This window comes from Elephantulus edwardii, unplaced genomic scaffold, assembly GCF_000299155.1.
Source record: "Elephantulus edwardii isolate Elephantulus edwardi_28Jun2011 unplaced genomic scaffold, EleEdw1.0 scaffold00053, whole genome shotgun sequence".
In the NCBI taxonomy this organism is placed as follows: domain Eukaryota; kingdom Metazoa; phylum Chordata; class Mammalia; order Macroscelidea; family Macroscelididae; genus Elephantulus; species Elephantulus edwardii.
In genome coordinates, this window is record NW_006399803.1 from 17,561,813 (window position 1) to 17,585,072 (window position 23,260).

The following is a 23,260-nucleotide window of genomic DNA, read 5'->3' on the forward strand; positions in this document are numbered from 1 at the left end:
TGGGAAGGTGGAGGGACAGTGCAGGAGGGGAAAGCCCTCTATAGGGTGGATTGATTCAGTGACTGGGGTAATCGGGATGGGTGTGTCAGAGGCAGTGAGATTGGCACAGGATAGAGCAGGGTTTAGGGCTGTTGTGCATAGAGTCGCTATGAGTCGCAAACGACTCAACGGCACATAACAACAACAACATCAACAACATTGTGGGGGGAGGCCTTTGGATGTCAATGTAACATTCCACGGGGAAAGGAGATTGTTTTTAAATCCCATCATATAGCGTAATTAATGACAATTTGGAGTCCTAGTCATGCATGCATGTATGACTTGAACATTTAAAATTAAGTTTATTTTCCATGTTTTTGTGATACATAAATTAGAACATTGTTCAATAAAATTTCTTCTTAAATATAACCACTCCCTCTTCTTCATGTCTTTATCCCTGTCAGAACTATGTGCATTCTGTAACATCTTTGGTCTTGGTAGTCCAGTTTTCCTAATAAATTTGTTATGTGCTGTGAATGGTTGAAAATTTGAATGTGTACTGTGTGAGATAGTAAATTGCGAATTAGTGGGACTTAATGAAGCAACAGTTTGTCAACAGTTGAAGATACAGGTACTTATTTTCTTCTTTATGAAAAATTTGTTCCACATTTAAAGCCAGAATGTCACTGGAATTTAGAAAAGAATTATAACTACTATATGGCTTTTGAGATTTTTGATACGTGCATTAGGGATTGTGTACAGGTTGTTCATAATGTCTCTGTACTGGCCCTTTAAACAACCAATAAAATATAAATCATGGAAAAAAGTATTTAAAGTGCCTTATTTGCTTAGTGGTTAAAACAGTCACCTGATGATGGAAAGGTCGATGTTATGAACCAGTTGACCACTTTATTTTGTAATAGTTTACAACCTTGCAAACCTGATGGGGCAGTTCAGCTCAGTTCCACAGGGTAGTTGTGAGTTGGTATCAATTCAGTGACAGTGGGGAAAATATACACACTATTATAAAATAGAGAAAATTGATACAATGAGTTTATATTCAATTGGAGATGCTAACTGGGAACTAAAAGAAAACCTCAAAAGCAAGCACAGAAAAGGCATAAAATAAAAGTTAATGTTGTTGTTATGTGCCGTTGAATTGCCTGCGACCCATAGCAGAGCAGCCCTGTGTACAGCAGCTCTGAACTCTACCATGTCCTGAGCCAGTCTCACTAATTGCGACACACCAACCCACATTGGCCCAGTTACTGTGTCAGTCCATCTCATTGAGGGTCTTCCTCTCTTGTGCTTTCCCTTCATTCACCCTTCCAAGCATGATGTCTCCTGGCCATGTGTTCAAAGTATGTGAGATAGAGCTTCAAAACCCTTGCCTCTAAGGAGAGACTTGTTTTCACCCTCTCTGAGACAGACGTGTTTCCTTGGCAGTCCATGGTATTTTTTTGAGACTCTTCTCCAGCACCACAAGTCAAAGGCATTGATTCTTTTCTGTCATCCTTAGTCATTGTCCAGCTCTCTCATGCATAGCAAGTATTTGCAAAAACCGTGGCCTGGATTAGGTGCACCTTGGTCTCTTGACTGACACCATTGCTTTACAGCACTCTGGAGAGGTCCCTGAGAGCAGATTTTCCCAATGCAGTTTGTCTTTTGATTTCCTGACTGCTTATATTTCGAGTGTTGATTGTTGATTGATGAACCTATGCAGAGATAAATCAAGGAAAAATGAGTCCTATGAAAAACCAAAAAAAATGGCTATTAATAGTTCAAAATTTGTTAACAGTACTATGAACTGTCTGTTGCCAAGGAATTTAAAAACATGAAATAGTTGATTTAAAAAATTAACAGATTATAATTGACTTAAATAGAAAACCTAATCAATAACCATCCAATTTTTTTTTAGTTTTGACATTTACCACTCTCAAATACATATTCAAATCAAACTGGTCCCAAATTTATTGCTAAAATTTTAAAGAACACCTAATTTCTATCATATACAAACTTAAATGAAAGTTTCACAAGTCATTTTATTAAGATAGTATAATCTTTTTTTTTTTTTAAATTTTTTGTGTGCGTGTACCGTCAAATCAGATCTGACTGGTACAGGAGGAGATTGTCCCTCCTTCCCCGGCAGAGCATCTGGTGGATTCGAACCACGCACCTCTGGGATTGTAGTTGTAGCTTCTTGCCACTAGGCCACCAGAGCTCCCCAAGATAGTATAATCTTAACTACTCCAAACTTGTGATGTATAAAGATAGAAAATTTCTTGCCAAACACGCCTGTGTTTATATATTTATATATTTAGCTATATGAGCATGTTGTTGTTATGTGCCGTCAAGTTGCCTGCGACTCATAGCGACCCTATGTACAACAGCCCTAAACTCCACTCTGTCCTGTATAGCTAAATATATTCTAAGTAAAGAATAGCAAATCAAGCATGATGGGGGGGAAAATACAAGATAGTTAAATTAATATTAAGAAGGATGTCTGTTTTAGAAAATTTATTAATATAATTCATTACATTAATAAACAAAAGAGAAAGAACCTTGCAGTCATACTGATTGATCCAAAAGCATGTTCTAAAATTTAGCAGGGAGCTTTGGTGGCATAGTCTGTAGGAATTTGTGCTGCTGATTTAACGACTTCCATCAGTTTAAATCCACCAGCCACTCTGTGGAAAAAATATGGACAGTCTTCTCTTTTGTATGTACAGCCTTGGAAACCAGCTGGGGGTCAGTAATAGTTTGTTCTTCCTCAAGAGCAATGAGAGAGAGAAAATGGAACAATCCCTAAGGATAATGACACTTGATCTGGATTGGACCCTGATAAAAAAGTGTTTTACATTTCTTAGAACAGATATAATGGGATTTCTAGAACATTTAATTGTATATGGTCAGTGAGAAACCTATACATAGACAAAGAAGCAGTTGTTTGAAAGACAGGAGGAAAGGAAGGTTCTGCTGATCCCTCCCCCCCCCCCAGGGTTGTAACCATTTTTAAAACCTGTTCCATGCTGAGCAAATCATTTGATAAACTGGACTATATGAAGCAGAATGTGGTGTCAGGATTGGAGGACGATGCATCATAAACCTGCGCTACACAGATGACACCTTGCTTGCAGAAAGTGAAGAGTACTCAAAGGACTTGTTGCAGAAGAATAAAGATTACAGCCTTCAGTATGGATTTCACCTCAACATCAAGAAAACAGAAATCGTCACCATTAAACCAATAAGCAACTTGGAAATGATAAATGGAGAAAAGATTAAAGTTGTCAATGATTTAATTTTACTTGTATCTACAATCGACATCTTTTGCGATAGCAGTCAGGTAAACAAAAGATATGTTGTATTGGGAAAATCTGCTGTCAAAGCCCTCTCCAAAATGCTAAAGGGCAAAGATAAAGACTAAAATATGAAGGTGTGCCTTATTCAGACCATGTTTGGTGGATTTAAAAAAAATTTCTTGTACATTTAATAGTTTCCCAGTGAATACAGACCGATGAAGAGTCAATGCCTTGAAATTGTGGTGTTCAAGAGGAGTACCACATATTTTATGGACTCTCAAAAAACAAACAAGAGTTTCTTTCTTGCCATATCCTCTCTGACATTTATTACTGCTGCCCTGTTAAGCTTTGCCACTGTTACTGGTGTGAAATGGTACCTCATTGTGGTTTTGATTTGCATCTCTCTTATACCAGTGATTTGGAGGATTTCTTCACGTGCCTGTTTGCCATTCATATGTCTTTGTCAGTGAAAATTCTTTGTGTCTTTTGCCCATATTTTATTTGAGATACCAGTCTTTTTCTTGTGGAGATCCAGGAGTATTCTGTAAACTTTTGTTATAAGACTCTTATCTGAGATGGTAGTACCAAGTATTTATTCCCAGTCTGTAGGTTTTCTTTTCACCCTGTTGGAAAAAGTTTTTTATGTGCACAGGGATGTAATCTTTAGAAGGTCCCATGCATCAATTTTATCCCTTCAGGTTGTGCGTTTCTGGTTGTATTTGGAAGTCTCTTTATACCTTGGACTAGCACTTCTAAACTTGATCCCAGTTTGTCTCTTATGAATGTTATGGTTTTGGGCTTTACTCCCAGTTCTGTAATCTACCTTGAGTTGATTTTTGTGTATGGTGTGTGAGGTGGATCCTGTTTAAGCTTTCTGCAGGTGGAAATCCAGTTTTGGCAGCACCATTTGTTGACGAGGATTGTTGGTGGTATTGTAAAATGCCATTTTGTAATACAGTTTGGTGCTTCCTCAAAAAGCTGAATGTAGAAACTCCATATGACCCAGCTATTCTGCTAGTTGGAATATACCCCGAGAATATGAGAACTGAGGCACAAACTAGATTTGTACACCAGTGTTCATAGCAGCATATTCACCATTGCAAGAAACAGCCTAAGTGTCCAACCACAAACAAATGAATTGAGAAATTATGGTACCTTCACACAGTGGAAAAATATGCAGCATGCAGGAGCAATAACTTTGTAAATTATTACCTAACTTGAGAGGGACTGGAGAGCATTATGCTGAATGAACTAACTCAGTCCCAAAAGGATAAATACTCTTCTATTAAATCATTATTTTTGAACGAGTATAATGCTCCAAGAGGGGTGGGAGAGGCTAGAAGCAGAGGGATGTGGATGTGCAGGGGGAGGGGAGATTAATCATTGGGTTTTACAATTTGGGGGAGGTGAGGTGAGGGATATTGAAAGAATTTGTTCGAATTTGTATTCGAATTTTGTAAATAAACTTGTAGAATATTTAGAAAAACCAACAAAACCCCAAACACACCAAATCAAAACCCCCTCTCCACCGCCCCCCACCCCCCCAAAAAAAAGAAAACAGGTCTGTCTTGGAGAAAGTCAACCAGGATGCTCCTTAGAAGCTCTGATGATGAAACTTTGTCTCACATACTTTGGGCATTTTGTCAGAAGGTGTCAATCCTTGGAAAAAGATATCATATTGGGAAAGGTGGAGAGTCAGAGAAAGAGAGGAAGACCCTGAAGAGAAGATGGATTGATCCAATGACTGTGACAGTGAGCTTGAGCCTGGTGGAGATAGTGAAGATGGTGCATGAAAGGCAATGTTCAGACAAATTGTTGATAGGGTTGCTGTGAGTAATAGTTGGCTAGATAATGCCTAACAACAGAAATACCAAAGATTGGTGGCTTCACAAGCAAATTTATTTTCTCACAGTTTAGAACGCTAGAAGTTCAAATTCAGGGTACCAGTCTTAGGATTTTCTGCTGTGCAAAAAACCTTAATGTCACCATTTTTAGCATTCATCGTGGATTTACTTGAAGGTTTCTATGTGAAATCTCTCTTTTCTTACATCCATGCTTGCTGGATTTCATCTTCAATTTATTGCTCCTTTATGACACAGAAATGATTGATTTAAAGCATATCCTATAGAGTCTCATTAATTTAAACAAATCATGTTCCCTGATGATATTTCAGCCAAATAGGGAGGGATTTGAATTTAAACACATGTTTTTGGGAGGAGAGAAGTCAATCCAAAATGTAAGGATCATTTATTAAAAATCTATAGCAAAGATTATAGTTGATAGGAAATTTGAGGAATAAAAATGTCCTTATAATTAGTATTACTGAGGATCCTAGTCAGTGCAATAAGAAAACAAAAAGAAACACTGTAAATATTAGAAGGAAGAGAAGAAACAAAGTTTTTATTTGTAGATGGTTTAATTAGCACCATCTGAGGTTGTGTATTTGTTATTGTTAGGTGCCATCAAATTGCCTGCGACTCATAGTGACCCTATGTACATTAGGTCTGAAACCTGCCATATCCTGAGCCAATCTCATTGTCTTTGACAGACTTAATCCCCTTTCTCCAGTCACTGAGTCAATTCATCTCATCCTGGGTCTGCCTCTCCTGCTGTGTCCCTCCATCCTTCCAAGTATGATGTCCTTTGCCAAGGACTGGTCCCTTCTTGCTACATAACCAAAGTATGAAATGGTGCTTAAAAATTCTTATCTCTAGGGAACAGCCTGGTTTCACCCTCTCCTGGATAGATCTGTTTGTTCAGTTGGCAGTCCATGATCTATGTTCAGTACTCTTCTCCAGCACCACAACTCAGAGGTATCAATCCATCTTCTGTCATCCTTAGTTACTGTCCAGCTCTTGGATGCATGACACATAATTGGGAAGACCATGGCTTGGATCTGGCACAGGAGAGGAAGACCCATGAGATGAATTGACTCAGTGACTGGTAAAATAGGATTAAGTCTGTCAGACATGATGAGATTGGCTCAGGATAGGTAGGTTTCAGAGCTAGTGTACATAGCTATGAGTCACAGGTAACTCAATGGCACACAATAACAACAACATAGAATTGTTTTTACTTGATTCTTTCTAGTAAATTGTATATCCTGTTGTGTACAGTTTTTATTTAAATGGGATTATGTGGTTTATTGTTTCTTACATTAAAAAAAAGTAAGTCTTAATCATGCATGTTACTTTGTAGCTATTTAATCTTTTGCTTACTACTTTGTGGTATACATTAATGCCATTTTACCTTTCTACCCACCCAGGAATAGCTTCATATGGCTCCCCACTTTTTTAACTAGTTATTATTAGAAAATTTATCCCCTAATTTATTAGCAGTTATTATTTTCCATGAGCCTTTGGGTTACCTGTGTGGTTTTGTTAATCTAGGCTGAGTTTCTTCTGTATCTGGAGTCACCTGGAGCTAAATGTAGGAGGACATACATTGGGACAATTTAGCATTCTTCTTTAAAAATTTTTCACTATTTCTAATGTCAAATAGATGGAAATGTTGGAGATTCTATTCCATAGTAACTAGTGTAGAAGGGGAGGGTTGCAGGAACTGTAAGAGAGTAAGAAACAAATTGACTGTTAACCCTTTAAAAAATATTGTTTGGGATGAATCAAATGGGATTTTGCTCATGCTTATACTTTCATTATCAAAGTCATTTGTATATATTTTTCCAGATATATGCTAAACAAGAATAATTAATCTGTACAAAGTTTCACAGGAATTTAAAGACAGAAATTTCCAATGTGTTCACATACTATTCCATTGTTGTTGGTTGCTTTTGAGTCAAGTAAAATTCACAGAAATTTGTGAGCAACAGATCTGAGCCCTGTCCTATCCTGTACTATCCTCATCATCTCTGATGCCCTTGAGCCCACTGATGTCATCACTGTGTCAATTCATCTCAGTGAGGGTCTTCCTTTCTTTGTTGTTATGTCGGAACTGACCCAGAGCTGACTTTCCCGCAGGTTTGTAGAGGCAGTCAATTAATCTACCAGAGCTTCCTATGTGTTCTCTAATGATAATAGTTAAAGAACTCAAGCCCCTAAAATCATTTGCCAAAAGTGTTACTTAAAATACAGAGATCATGAACTCTTTTAACTTTAGAGAACCGTAAGTAGTTGGTAAATGCTATTTGAAAACAGTGGTTTGTATAACATTTGTGTAAAAAAAATATGTGCTAAGACCAGAAACAATATTTTGTCTAGTATAAATCTATAGTGAAAGATCAAGAAGTTCAAGGAGAGTTTGGCCCTGATAGTAAATGTAAAAAAAAAAAGAACCTAAGTCAAGTCATTATCAGTTTTCTAAAATGGTACTCATAGTAGAATTTTGCTGATCCATGCCCTGAAAAGTTGTTATGCATATGACAAGATTGTTGTTGTTGTTGTTGTTGTTATGTGCCGTCGAGTTGTTTCCGACTCACAGCGACCCTATGCACAACAGCCCTAAACCCCGCTCTATCCTGCACCAACCGCACCGCCTCTGACACACCCATCCCGATTACCCCAGTCACTGAATCAATCCATCTCATAGAGGGTCTTCCCCTCCTGCGCTGTCCCTCCACCCTCCCAAGCATGATGTACCTCTCCAAGGACCCGTCCCTCCTGGCAACATGTCCAAAGTATGTCAGACGAAGCCCCAGAATCCTTGCCTCCAAAGAGTAGCTTGGTTTAATCCTCTCCAAGATGAATCTGTTTGTTTTCCTGGCAGTCCATGGTACATTCAGTACCCTTCTCCAGCACCACAGCTCAAAAGCATCCAATCTCCTTCTGTCCTCCCTAGTCATTGTCCAACTCTCTGATGCATAACATGCGATTGCGAAGACCATGGCCTGTATCAGGCGCACCTTAGTCTCCAGAGAGACACTGTTGCTCCTGAGTACCTTTGAGAGGTCCCTAACAGCAGACTTTCCCATTGCGATATGCTTTTTGATTTCCTGACTGATAAGTTACAATAAAACAACTCTTGGGAGCCCTAGACATGTTTAAGAAACTAAAAATAGCCTTGATCCTTTTCAGAAAAATACATATTTTTTGTTGTGAAATTTGTCTTTGTGAAACTTTATGAAAAATCTATGTCTTATGAAGATTTTATTCAAGTAAATATTACATATGTCAGGTCAACCCAACAACTGAACTCATTGCTGTGAAGTTGAAACCAACTCAAAGCTGAAATTCTCACGTTTCTGAGGTTGTAAATCACATGGAAGGAGACTGCCCATCTTTCTCTTGAGCAGCTGGTAGATTTGAACCACCAGAGAGGTTTGACGTCTTGTCTAGCAGCACAGATCTCTAGGGATTAACCAGCCAGAGCTCTCTCTCTCAGGTAGCTGTCCAAAATGTAGAATAAAAACAAAACAAAACAATCAAAACTAGTGCTGACTAGTCATTTCCACTTCATGATGGCCTTCCATTGGGTTTTCAAGGCTGTAAATCTAAACAGAAGGAGACGAGCTTATGTTTCTCCTTCAGAGTGACCGGTGGGTAAAAATGTTGACCTTTTGGTTAGCAGACCAATATCTCAACCTACTTTGCCACACAAAAAGTGACTGCTGTTGAGTTGGTGCTAGCTCGATCAGGATTTAAATCTTTATGGGAAGAGACTATTCCTCTTTCTCCAGAGGAATGACTGGTTAATTCTTACTGCCAACATTTTGACTAGCAGCTCAGTAATTGATTCCTCCAGTTGATTCTACCTTCTGGTAACCTCTTGACCCCAAATGTGTCAAAATAGAACTGTGTTCCACAGAGTTTCTAGTGACTGATTTTTCTCTAGTATATTGCCAGGCCTTTCTTCTAAGGTGCCTCTGGGTGGACTTGAACTTAGAAATGTTTGGATAGCAGCCAGGCATTTGCATCTAGGATGGATGGTTGTTATGTGCCGTCGAGTTGTTTGTGACTCATAGCGACCCTATGTACAACAGCCCTAAACCCTGCTCTATCCTGTGCCAATCTCACTGCCTCTGACACACCCATCCCGATTACCCCAGCCACTGAATCAGTCCACCCCATAGAGGGCTTTCCCCTCCTGCACTGTCCCTCCACCCTCCCAAGTATGATGTCCCTCTCCAAGTACCTGTTCCTCCTTACATCATGTCCAAAGTATGTCAGACGAAGCCCCAGAATCAAGGAGTAGCCTGGCTTAACCCTCCCCAGGATGAATCTATTTGTTTTCTTGGCAGCAAGTGCATGAGGTGAAGTGTACTCAGGAGCAGTGGGTTTGTTTTAGGTTTTTTTAGTATCTAACCACCCATCCATGCAGTGTTACTGAACAGAGCAGGGTAACACTGCATGGTTCAAAATTGGGAAGGGTGTACGCCAGGGATGTGTCCTGTCTCCATACCTTTTCAACCTATATGCAGAGCCGATTATCTAAGAGGCTGGGCTCTATGAGGAGAAGTGTGGCATCAGGATTGGTGGAAAATCTGTTAACAATCTGTGTTATGCAGATAACACAACCCTGCTTGCTGAAACTGAGGAGGACCTCATGCACTTGCTGTAGAGCGTCAAGGACTGCAGCTTTCAGTATGGACTGAGGCTCAATGTCAAGAAGACAGAGATTCTCACCACTGGACCAATTGGCAGCATCAGGATGGATGGTGAAGTGATTGAGATTGTTCACAGCTTCAGTTTGCTTGGCTCCATGGTCAACACTCTTGGCACCAGCAGCCAGGAAATAAAAAAAACATATTGCGATGGGAAAGTCTGCTGTTAGGGACCTCTCTAAAGTACTCAGGAGATTTCTAAGGCCATAAATCTTTACTGGAGGAGACACCCCTTCTGTCTTAAATGGACCAGTTGGCAGATTTGAACTTCTTATTATGCACTGTATTGTCAGCGTTATATACATACACATAGTTGTTGGGTAGTATCTTCTCTGACTCACAGCAGTTGATGTACAACAGAATAAAACATTGCCTTGTCCTGCACCATCCTCCTGATTGATGCTGTGCTTGAGCCCATTGTTTTAGCCACTGTTTCAATTCTAACTTTTCACTTACTAGCTTTTGTTAGGCTTCATTTTTTGCACATTTATGACTTACCTGGAAGTATTGAATTTGTACATGCCAGGTGAGAATAATGCTTGTTGTAATGATTAAAATTATGTGTCAGCTTGGTTGGGTCATGATTTTCAGTAGTTTGCAGTTATATAATGATACTGTTAATATTTTGTACTTTTATTTGTTAATCCTCTATGTATAATGATCTGGTCTTTAGAACCAAACCATGATGCTAATTGATAGTATGTCTATACAGATATATACATAAAAATTTCATATGTGTACATGTATAATACACACACACACACACACGGTTTGAGTCAATGCAGTGTATCTTAAAGGTGAAGAGTGAGTAAAGATGACAGAAGAAGAATTGATGCCATTGAGTGGTGGTGTTGGAGAAGAGTACTGAATGTTGCTTGGACTGCCAAAAGAACAAATGTATGTAGGAGAAAGTGTGACCAGGATGCTCTTTTGAGATAAGGATGTCAAAACTTTGTGTCACATACTTTGGGCATGTTGTTAAGAGGGACCATTCTTTGGAAAAATGCATCATGCTTGGAAAGGTAGAGAAGGTCCGTGAAAGAGAGGGAGACCCTTGAGAAGGTGGATCAACAAAGTAAGTGTGGTGATGGGCTTAAATGTATCAGAGATGATGAGCGTGGCACAGGAAAAGGCAAGGTTCCTATCTGCACCTGTTCCAGGCCGTGGTCTCCACAATTACGTGCTATGCATCAGAAAGCTGGATAATGAGTAAGGATGACAGAAGAAATTAATTCCTTTGAGTTGTGTTGCTGGGGGAGAGTCCTGAACATACAGTTGTCTGCCAAGAAAACAAATATCCTCTTGGAGAGGATGAAACCAAGTTTGTCCTTGGAGGCTAGGATTTTGAAGCTCTGTCTCGCATACTTTGGTCATGTGGCTAGGACGGATCAGTTGTTGGAGAAGGAAATAATGCTCAGAAGGGTGTAGGGACAGTGCAGAAGAGGAAGACCCCCCCATGAGATGGATTGATAAAGTAACTGGGGCAATGGAGGTAGGTGTGTCGGAGTCAGTGGACTGGCTGAGGAGAGGGCAGGCTTCAGAGCCATTGAACACAGAGTCACTATGAGTTGCAGGCAACAATAACGTGAGTCATACTCACCTTGATGGTACCCAACAACAACATTAACTTTTTCTCATATTAAATGTCATCCAACATTATTTGAAATAAACAATCTATTGAATATTTTGGTTATTTTTCAGGTTATATGTCAGAATGAAAGTATGCCAATTTATATTTCCAGCAACAGTACTCTCAAAAGTATGGTTTGAGTCCACCATTTGCTTCTCTAGAGCAAGATAGGCAATCTCCTCAGGTGTAGTTTACACTCTCTGAACCCACTGGAAGGTCAGCTGTTTGCTCCAGCTGGACAACAATGAGTTTGAATGTTTTAAGGTAAAACGAATTGGTGGCTTTTCAAATCCCAGTTACACTTATCAAGGCAGAATTACATTAAAGCCCAGGGAATTGTGTTTTTATAAGAACTGTCTTTTTCCCCAGTCTGTTTGCATTCATTCTTGCTAAACTCATATACACACCCCAACAACAATAACAACCTATATTGGGAGCTCTGGTAGTATAGTTTGTAGAAAGTTGTTCTGTTAAGGACCTTCACTAGTGGTCTGAACCAGCCAGTTCTGTAGGAGATAGTCTCCTCCCATGTGATTGGAAACCTAGTAAAGGGTTAGTTATGAGTTTCAGAAGACTTGATGGGAGGGAGTTGAACATAATCCATTTTAAAAAGTTTCTTATCATGCCCTATCTTTTGCTCTGGGAACTCTGGTGGCTGCAAGAAACTTTGCTGTAATTCTGAAGGCACATGGTTCAAACCCACCAGCTGCTGTGTGGGAGGATAGGGAATCTTCTCCCATGTGATTAACGTCCTTTGAAAACCTGCCAGAGGGTCATTCATGGGTCTGTTCCAACTCTGTGGTACACAATAATAATATCCTAAGCCATAGGGAGCTCTGGTAGTGGTAAGAAGCTGTGCTACAATCACAAAGGCAAGCAGTTTGAATCCGTAAATTGTCCCACAGGAGAAAGATGGACAGTCTCCTCCTGTGAGATTAACTGCTTCTGAAAACATGATGGGTCAGTTCCAACTCTGTGGTACACAACAAGAAGTCATCATCCTGTGTCATACTCATCATCCCTGAAGTCCATTGCCAGTTAATATGTCTTCCTCTCTTTCACTGACTCTACCTTTCCTAGCATGATGTCTTTTTCCAAGGACTGGGTGAGTTGAGTTTCACCATCCTAGTCTCTTAAGAAGCAGATGATTGCACTTTCTCTAAGGCCTATTTGTTTTTTGTTTGTTCTTTTGGCGGTTCATGGGACATTCAGTATTCTCCAGCACCACAGTTCATAGACATGATTATTTTGTCGTCCTTATTCACTGTCCAACTTTCATAGGCATAGCAAGTAATTGAAAGACCACGGCTTGAATCAAGTGTGTCTTAGCCTTTAAATTGACATCTTACTCTTTAGCAACTTGGAGAGGTCCTTGACAGGACATTTTTCCAGAGTAAAAGGTCTTGATTTCTTGACAGCTAGTAACAAGGAAATGCTGATTGTGGATCCAAGTAAAATTAAATTGTCAACTTCAAGCTTTTCTGCAGCTATAATGATGTTGCTTATTGATGTCCAGTGGGGAGGATTTTTGTTTTCTTGATGTTGAGAAGTAATCCATTTTGAGGAGTATAGTCTTTGCTCTTCTGTAGCAAGTATTTTAAGACCTCTTCATTTTCCCAAGCAGGCCATCCATCTGCATAATGCAAGTTGCTGATGAGTTCTCCTACAATCCTGGTGCCACGTTCTTATCCAGATTGCAGCTTCTTGAATGATTTGCTCTGCATTTCTTAAATAGGTATGGAGAAAGGAATAGCCCTGACATACACCTTTCTTGATTTTAAACCATGAAAATTCCCTTAATCTGTTCAAACAACAGCTTCTTGGTCTATGTGTAGGTTTTATAGGAGCACAATTAAGAGTTCTGGGATTCCTATTCTTGTTATGATTCTCACAGTCAAATATCTTTGCCTAGTTAATAAAACACAAATAGACTTTTTTTTTTTTTTTTAGTTTTCCATGAATTTTTATACAAGAAGTTTGGGGGGTTTTAAATTGAAATTTTAATTAAAGTTTATAGAGACTTTGGATTTCCAGCTCTCCTGCCAGTTTGCTTTTCTCTTTGAAAAGTAAAATTCTTTCATTGTTATACAAGCTCCCTCTCCCCCCAGTCCACTCCACCATGCAATCTCATTCTGGACTCTTGTCATGAAAATAATACCTAATCATATATTCCTTTCAAGTAGTTCTCTTCGCTCATCTGTTTCAATGCAGTGTTCATTATTCATCTCCTCTTTTCTTCCCTGCCCCCCCCCCAAACCGGATGTCAGTCCTGTTTTACAACAGTGGCATTATGCAGTATTTATCCCTTTGTGACTGATACATTTCATTCAGCTTAATGTCCTTCAGGGTCACCCATTTTGTATTATATTTCATGAGTTCCTTGTTTTTCAAAGCAGCGTAGTATTCCAGTATGTGAATATATCCGAGCTTCTCTATCCTTCGTTTGTTGATGGATACTTGGGTTGTTTCCAGCTCTTTGTTACTGCGAACAAAGCCACGATAAACAGTGGTGTGCGTATATCTGCCTGGGTAGCAGTTATGGTTTCTTTTGGGTATATTCCCAGTAGTGGACTTGCTGGGTCAAATGGTATTTTTATTTTCAACTTTTTTGAGAAAGGGCCATACTGCCTTTCATAGTGGTTGCACCATTTTACATTCCCACCAACAGTGAATAAGGGTTCCATTTTCTCCACAACCTTGCCAGCATTTGTTGTTTACTGTTGTTAAATTTTGGTATTTTTACTGGGGTAAAATGATATAGTTGTTTCGATTTGCATCTTAGAGCTAGGGATTTTGAATATTTCTTCATGTCTTTGTTCGCCATCTGAATGTCTTCTTTGGTGAAGTGCCTGTTCATATTCTGTTCCCATTTTTCAACTGGGCTGTTTACCTTTCTCTTGTTGTGGTGCTCAAGTATTCTATAAATTCTAGGTGTAAGTCCCTTATCATGACATTTCATTACCAAATATTTTTTCTCAGTCTGAGGTTTTCCTTTTTACCCTGTTGGAGGTGGTTTTGGATGTGAATAGTGATTTGATTCTTAGAAGGTCCCATTCATCTATTTTATCCTCTCCTGGTTGTAGGTCTTTCAGGATGCTTGGAAGACTCTGTGTTGTTGTTGTTGTTATGTGCCGTCGAGTCGCTTGCAACTCACAGCGACCCTATGTACAACAGCCCGAAACTCCGCTCTGTCCTGTGCCAATCGCACTGTCTCTGACACTCCCATCCCAATTATCCCAGTCACTGAATCAATCCACCTCATAGAGGGCCTTCCTCTCCTGCGCCGTCCCTCCACCCTCCCAAGCATGATGTCCCTCCCCAAGGACCGGTCTCTCCTCACAACATGTCCAAAGTATGTTAGACGGAGCCTCAGAATCCTTGCCTCCAAGGAGCCACCTGGTTTAACCCTTTCCAGGACAAATCTGTTTGTTTTCCTAGTAGTCCATGGTATTCTCAATACTCTTCTCCAGCACCACAGCTCAAAGGCATCAATTCTCCTTCTATCCTCTTTGGTCATTGTCCAACTCTCTGAAGCATTGCAAGTGATAGCAAAGACCATGGCCTGTATCAGACGCACCTTAGTCTCCAAAGAGACACCGTTGCTCTTGAGTACTTTAGAGAGGTCCCTAACAGCAGACTTTCCCATCGCAATACATTTTTTTATTTCCTGGCTACTGGTGCCAAGAGTGTTGACCGTGGAGCCGAGCAAACTGAAGCTGTGAACAATCTCAATCTCTTCACCATCCATCCTGATGCTACCAATTGGTCCAGTGGTGAGAATCTTTGTCTTCTTGACATTGAGCCTCAATCCATATTGAAGGCTGCAGTCCTTTACCATCTGCAGCAAGTGCTTCAAGTTCTCAGTTTCAGCAAGCTGGGTTGTGTCATCTATATAACGTGGATTGTTGATGAGTCTACCTCCAATCCTGATGCCACACTTCTCATAGAGCCCAGCCTCCCGGATAATCTGTTCTGCATACAAGTTGAAAAGGTATGGAGATAGGATGCATCCCTGGCGTACGCCCTTCCCAATTTTGAACCATGCAGTGTTCCCTTGCTCTGTTCTGATGACTGCCTCCTGGTCCAAGTATAGGTTTCGCATTAAAACGATCAAGTGTTCTGGGATTCCCATTCTTCTCAGAGTCAGCCATAGTTTGAAGACTCTTTATGTTGTGGATTATTGCTTCTAAAGTTCTTCCAAGCTTTTATCTAATGAAGTTTATAGTCCTTAGTTGTAGTCTTAGGTCCTTGATCCACTTTGAGTTGGTTTTTGTGTATGGAGTGAAGTGTGGATCTTGCTGGAGTTTTCTACAGATAGTTTTCCAATTTTACCAACACCATTTGTTAAAAAGGCTGCCATTTCCACACTTACTGGATTTCATCTCCTTGTCAAAAATCAGTTGTGCATCGGCATATGGGCTGATTTCTGGGTTCTCAGTTCTATTCCATTGAACTATGTGTCTGTCATTGTACCAGTAACATGCAGTCTTGACCACGACACTGTAGTAGGATTTGAAATCAGAGAGAGAGATGTCTCCTACCTTGTTTCTCTTTTTTTTAAAGAGTGCTTTGCTTATTTGGGGCCTCTTTCTATTCCAAATGAATTTGGCTGTTGCCTTTTCCATCTCATTGAAGTTTGGAATTGGTATTTGTATTGGGATTGTGTTGAATGTGTAAATTGTGTTTGGTAGTAGTGTCATTTTCACAATATTGAGTGTTCTTATCCATGAGCAAGGTATATTCTTTCATTTTTCCAGGTCTCTTTTTGTTTCTTGTAGTAATGTTTTGTAATTTTCTTTGAATAAATAGATCCTTTGTGCTTCTGGTTAGATTTATTTCCAAGTATTTAATCTTGTGATTAGCTATTGTGATGGGTATTGTTTTTCTTAGGTGCTGTTCTGTATTCTCTTTGTCGTTGTAGAGAAACCAACTGATACCTGTATGTTGAACAAATACACATTCTTAAGGTATTCTTTGCTTTCAGCCAAAATCTGTCTGACATCAGCAATGGAATCCTTAGCACCATGCCCTCTTCTAAATCCAGCTTGAATATTTGCCAGCTTTCTGTTCTAGTCATATTTTTTTAAGTACGTTTCAGCTAGATTTTACTTGCAAGTCATGTTGTTTGATAATTTCCACATCCTGTTGGATTACCTCTATTTGGATTGGAAACAAAATAGATTTCTTCCCGTCACCTGGTCAAGTAGTGTGGTCTTCCAGATTTCGTGGCACAGACTGGTGACCATGTCCAGAGCTGCATCTGTTTGTTGAAACGTGACAGTTGGTATCCCATCAGTTCCTGCGGCCATATTTTTGCCAGTGCCTTCAGTGCAGCTTGAATTTTCTTTCTTCATTACCATTGGTTATTGATCATATGCCACTTCCTGAAATCATTGGAGAAGCTCCATTTCAGCAGTCAAAACCAGTCCAGGTGCTGACTGTGGAATAGATCATCAATTATTCATATACAAGTTCAGAGTAATGTGTAAGAAAATGAAAACAAGTTATAGAACCAAATAAGACCTTTCATTTATGCTACCTAAATTTAAAAACATTCTCAAGAATAGGTTTGAGGCACAGAACACTAGTGATCAAATATCAGATGTGTTGTGGGATGATATTAAAGATACCATCCATGAAAAAAGTATACCATCATTATGACAGAAGGGAGAAAGAAAAGAAAAAAAGAATGTTGGAGATGACTGAAAATTGCTTACGAATCCAAAACAAAGGGGAGATGCAGAAATAAAAGTTGTTTTTATGTGCCATTGAGTCACCTGTGACTCAAATAGCATGTACAAGAGCCCTAAACCCTGCTCTGTCCTGTGCCAGTCTTGTCTCCAACACACCTACCCTCATTACCCCAGTTAATGAATCAATACATCTCATTGAGGGTCTTCCTCTCTTGCTCTTTCCCTACATCCTCCCAAGCATGACGTCCCTCTCCAGGGACTGATCCTGCTTTGCAGCATGTCCAAACTATGTCAGACAAAGCTTCAGAATCCTCGCCTCCAAGGAGCAGCCTGGCTTCACCCTCTCCAGGACAAACTTGTTTGTTCTCCTAGCAATCCATGGTATATTCAGTACCCTTCTCCAGCACCATAGCTCAAAGGCATCAATTCTCCTTTTATTATCCCTAGTCATTGTCCAGCTTTCTGATGCATAGCAAGTAATTGCAAAGACCATGGCCTGTATCAGGCGCACCTTAGTCTCCAGACTGACGTCGTTGCTCTCCAATACTTTGGATAGGTCTCTGACAGCAGACTTCCCTAAAGTAATTCATCAACTTCCCCAATGCAATTCATCTTTTAATTTCCTGGCTACTGGTACCAGGAGTGTTGATTGTAGAACCAAGGAAGCTGAAGATGTTGACAATCTCAATCTCTTCACCATCTATCGTGATGCTGCCAGTCAGCCCAGTGGTGAGAATCTTTGTCTTCTTGGTGTTAAGCTTCAATGCATATTGAAGGCTGCAGTCCTTTACCATCTGCAGCAAGTGCTTCAAGTTCTCAGTTTCAGCAAGCTGGGTTGTGTCATCTATATAACGTGGATTGTTGATGAGTCTACCTCCAATCCTGATGCACATTTCTCCTCATAGAGCCCAGCTTTCCAGATAATCTGTTTCACATATAGGTTGAAAAGATATGGATGTAGGACACATCCTTGATGTGTGCACCCTTCCCAGTTTTGAACCATGCAGTGTCCTGGGAATTACCATTCTTCTCAGAGTCACCCACAGTTTGTTGTGATCTACGCAGTCAAATGTCTTTGCATAGTTAATGAAACATAGATACTCTGGTACTTTCTGATTTTAGCAAAGATCCATTTTACATTAACTGTAATATCCCTAGTACCATGGCCTCTTCTAAATCCAGCCTGCACATCAGGCATTTCTCTTTTGGTGTGCTGTTCCAGTCTTTTTTTTATAATCTTCAGCATAATCTTGCTTGCATGTGATATGAATGATACTGTTCGATAATATCCACACGGTCAGATCATCTTTTGTTGAATGGAAACAAATATAGATCTCTTCCAGTTAGTTGGCCGAGATGAACAAATTTCAAAGATCAGCTCAAGAAGACAAACTATTGTAACGAAATGTGCAAAAAATTGGAGTTACAAAATAAAAAATAGAAGATTCACTTGGCATTTATGAAGCTGAAAGAATTTAAAAAGAAGTTGAAACTTTACATTGCAATACTGTTAATACTGTGAGTAAAAACATGATCCAGGAAGCATCAAAGAAAGAACTAAGGAATACATTCACTATAGTATAGAGAGCTCTCTTAGATACTTACAACTAGGGAATACAGAGTAAATGCCACACACACACATCCATGCACTATTTATTGCAAGTACTAAAGATAAATTTTAGGAAATTAGAAGAGTACCCATTCTTGAGCACAGTGTATTTGCCGTTTTTGGGAGGGCATAAGCATTTAGGTTACATCATTATTCTAAACAGACTACAAGAAAAACATATTTGCTAAGAATATAAAACAAGATTTGTTACAAATTTCAGTATCTGCCTAAAGCCAGGAATTACCCCAGTAATAGATGTTTCTAATCACTTTACGACATACCTGGGTACTGTCTCAGTTTAAAATGAAGCCTATCAATGGATGTCATTCTTATTTCAAATTGATTGGGGAAAAAAATTGAGTGGCCATATTTTAAGCACTTTAGGAAATATCACTTTTAACTTGGTTAAAGGGAAATTATACCTTGGAAAGGTATGTAGGTTCTTTTGGGAGTCGGAGAAAGGGAGTTGGTTGTAGGGTGAGGACTCTGGGAGATACTCAAGAAATAAGAAAACTGACAGCTATTAATTCCTTCTGATTTGGTTCATACTTTGTGCAATTTTTTATTGAATGGTATTGTATTAATGTTACCACTGGGAGAATTTTTCTGTAAATTATCGTAAGTAATTTGGATCATAAAAATTGTCACTATTTCAGATTTATAATTGCTAAGTTTCTTTGTTATTTATTCAACAAATTATTATAGGGCACTTACTCTACAGGAAGCATTATTTTACTTGAATTTTGTCTGGGAAAAACTTAAGGTAGTGTTTTGTTACATAAATTTTTTTCTTTCTTTACCTTAGTGGAATTCTGAAAACAGGGAAGAATTTTGTTTCTTCTTCTGCATCTCTCTATTGATTTTGATTTTTCTCTCAAGTTCTAGTCATTTTACGGCATTATCTCCTCTATGTATTTTAATATGCACTTTATTTGTAATCAGATCTGTTTCCATCCGAAAGATTTTTCTTAAAATGATATAAAGTTAACACATTTCCTTATTTTCAAATAAATCACGTAGGAAGGGTACGGGAATTCCAGGGCTAACTTATATAGGCATATTATACCATCTTCTTGAGTCCGGCGTCTTCTGTGGTTTATGAACCACCTTTCAGTGCACTCTGACTTTTATAGTTGTTGTTAGATGCCATTTAGTAGAGTTCAGCTCATAGCCACCGTATGAACAACAAGATTTGACCGCAGCGGAGATTAAAATCGGTCTGCGAAACTAGTTGGAAGCTCCTCACCTTCCAAATAAAGCTTTAAAAAATTTTCTAGGTATGACCTTTAGCTGTTGTTTCTGTTAAAATGCTGCTCTTCAAAATGAACGCGTAGGTTTTGAAGAGAGCCCAAACAAGTTAAAACAATCACCTTTCTTTACAGCTGTGGGGCTAGCTGTGTGGGCTCTTTTTCCGAGGTGGGGACACTGCAGACTTGTCTTCCGCAGAGCGTGAAATGCACTGCTTCCTGCCGAGAGGCAGCCAGCGACCTAGCCGAGGCCCCGGGAGCGCCTTCCAGCCTCAGGTGTCTCGGCTCCGGGCTCTGTGCGCTCTCGGGAGCGGGCGTCCGGGACTTCCTGTCTGCGCGCCGAGCGGAAGGATCGCGTTGCCAGTGGAGGCCGCTCTTGCCGCCGCCCCTGCCGTTAGGTGGTGGGGTTTCTGAGCCCGGCGGCGGGAGGCGGGCCGGCCGCGGCTTCCTGTCTGAGGACGCGCAAGGATCCAGGCGTCTGAGTGTGTACGCGAGTGCGTGAGTGTGTCTGGAGCACGGCGTGTGTCTCCGGCCGCGGGTTCCGCCTCCTCCCCTGCTGCCGCTGCTCACGGTGTAAGTCAATGTGAAGCAGCAGCTCCAGCCCCGGGATAAACATGGCGACGTCTCTGCATGAGGGACCCACGAACCAGCTGGATCTGCTCATCCGGGCCGGTAAGGATCGGGGAACTTTTCTTCCGTGCATCGTTGCAACAGGAGAAGGGGTGCACAGAAAGCGGGGTGACTCCTCTTTAGCGGTCAGTGCAAGGGGACATAGTGTCTACCTCACAGTCACTCGGGCGGCTGGGGGAAAGGGGGGTCGTGAATGAAGTAATGGAGGCGACGAATCAGGAAGTGATCACCTTGGAGAGTAACCTGCCTTGAATCCGGCACTGTCGCTTCTGGGTGGGTTTGGCGAGCAGTGGCATCAGCTGCCGAGCAGAGCGCTGCCAGTGTGTGCGGGAGAAGAGAGCCACAAATAAGTTAGGGGCTTAGGGGCGGACGAGTTGTGCGCTTCACCCCCGTTACGGAGGAACCAGGAAGTGAGTGAGGCTGTTGTCTTTTGGCTGCGCCTGCCACGCTGTCTGGCCGGAGAGGCCGCTCCTGCCCGCGGTCGGGGGCGGCGGGCTTCTCCCTGGAAAACTCGCACCCCTGCTGCATCCTCCTTTTGGCTTCTTCCACACATTCGTGACTTCGGCATGGACGAGGCAGCCCCCGAAGAGGTCAGACCGACCAGTACCCGCCAAAAAATGCTCTGACCCTCCTCCTATCCCAACCTCCTGCAGCCTCAGGAGTAACGGTTCTGAAAAGGGTCACTTTTAATAATGAGTAACTGGGAAGGTGCTTATTTCAGGGGCCCACTCTCCTCATTTATTAGGTGGTTTTGAAGAAACTAGGCTTGTACCCCTTCCCTCCAGATCCCCCCACCTCCCACCCCAGGGAGGAAAAATAGGAAGGACATGGAATATCATTTGTACCCCTGGTCTGGAGCATTGGGGCATCAGAGAACATTCCTTTTTGTAAACAGTGGGTGAATGTGGGTGAGACGGGCGGGAAGGAGTCTTGGCCTTAGGGAAGTCTCAGTACGGAATTGCCCCCTATACCCCTCCCCCCCAAACCTCCCACCATAGCGGAAGCGCAGCGGAGAGGACAGAACCGATAGGATTGACAGGTCTCCGGTTCCAATCTGCTCTCTGAGATGTCCCAAATAGGAACGTAGATATCTGGAGGCGGGACTAAGGGTCTGTGTTAGGCCAATGAAGATTGGGCGGGAGTGAAGCTGACAATGTACGCATGGAATTGGAGGGAAGAGGAGTGTAAACACGGAAGTGGCCGCAGGGGTGGGGGATGTGCAGCGCCACTGCTGCAGCGGAAGGGCACGGACTTATGTTACATAGAAAAAGAAGCTTTACTTAATAGCCTGCGTGGTGAGATCTGTGAATTGATCTGGTACTAAAATGCTGTTTACTTTAATGATAAACATGCATGGTCTTGTCTCTGAGTCCAGTTTAATAGTCGCCATTGATGGGAAATTGGAACACTCGAAATGTTCAGCCAGCGCTAATGCTGTAAAAGATCTTACCCTGTTTTCCACCCATTGTTTTTATAAGGCAGATAACAAACAAGTTAGGTGTTTTTTAAAAAAATTGTGCAAAACTTCAAAGTTCTGTTTGGAATAACCTTGTATATTGTGTAATTGGGAAAAGTTATCAATCTTTTTATTTTACAGTATGTAAAACTGCACTCTTCCAAGGAAAAAGTAATAGTAATGATTAAAAACTGTGTTTGACATTTATTTTCTGCTTAGGTGTAAGCAGGCAAGAGGTAAAGCACAATGTGAATTTAATTTCTTTGTATTTATCCAGCCCATTAATAATATACCTATAAAGGGAGAAATCTTTGGCATTAATAATTGGTACCAGTGGTACTTACGATATTTGGGACTGTGACGTTTCTGTATTAAAGGTGGCCATTTCAAGGGATGCTCTTAAATGGTTGCGAACATGCCTAGGGAACTTTCGAAAAGCCAGCGAAAAATGCTGGGAAAGGTGAAAAAACTCTTTGTCGTTATGTTGGAACTGACTCTTAGCTGATTTCTAGCGGGGTTTCCGAGTTTTAAAATCTAGAGGAGATGGCCCATATTTCTACCAGAGTTGCTGTGGAATTCAAACCACCAGAGAAACTTAACCTTGAGTTAACAGCACAACTCCGTACAGACTAGGCCACCAGAGCTAATGTGGCTTAGTTTTGCCAATGTAAGGTATTTCTCAAAATTTTGTGATTACCAACGAAACTATGTAACTTGTGTTGCTTGTGCTGGGTAGAGACTGTTCTTCAAAGTTGTTGTAGTTGTTGTTGATTGCCTTCGAGTTGAGCGGGACTCTGAACAGAAGACCTAATGCCTTTCCATAACTATCGTCATTTCTCCAAATTCATAGAGTTCTCAGAGGCATGTGGTTTAGGAAGTGGATGTCACTCCTGATTCCAAACCTGTTTTACAACTGGGATCTCCACCAAACACTGTCCACATTGGGAAACCAATGTTCTTCAAAGAACAAAAGTTTAATCCCATTTTATAAAGTAAGGCTTTTTTAAAGGTTAAATGCAATTAGTAGTTAAATTCCATTAAAAAAAATATTTACACACCTTACAAATAGTTTCCTTTTATGATCATAATGTTTTATAATAAATATGAGTCAGTTCTCACTCAGTAGCACAGCACATCATTGTTATTTCCCCAGTCATTTTC

At 40.6% G+C, this 23,260-nt stretch overlaps 1 protein-coding gene across 2 annotated transcripts in view; it reads left to right on the top strand.

Moving 5' to 3' along the window:
• Positions 1-23,260, top strand: part of ELF2 (E74-like factor 2 (ets domain transcription factor)) — a 103,456-nt gene that overhangs the window by 53,772 nt on the left and 26,424 nt on the right. Inside the window, exon 1 of one of the 2 annotated variants that reach the window (XM_006887033.1) lies at positions 20,494-20,685. The exons of the other annotated variant lie outside the window; for it this stretch is intronic. Coding sequence (XP_006887095.1) covers positions 20,628-20,685 — 58 coding nt within the window. The 5' untranslated portion in view covers positions 20,494-20,627. Of the gene's footprint in view, positions 1-20,493; positions 20,686-23,260 lie in introns of those variants that run through there. 2 annotated transcript variants of the gene reach the window in all.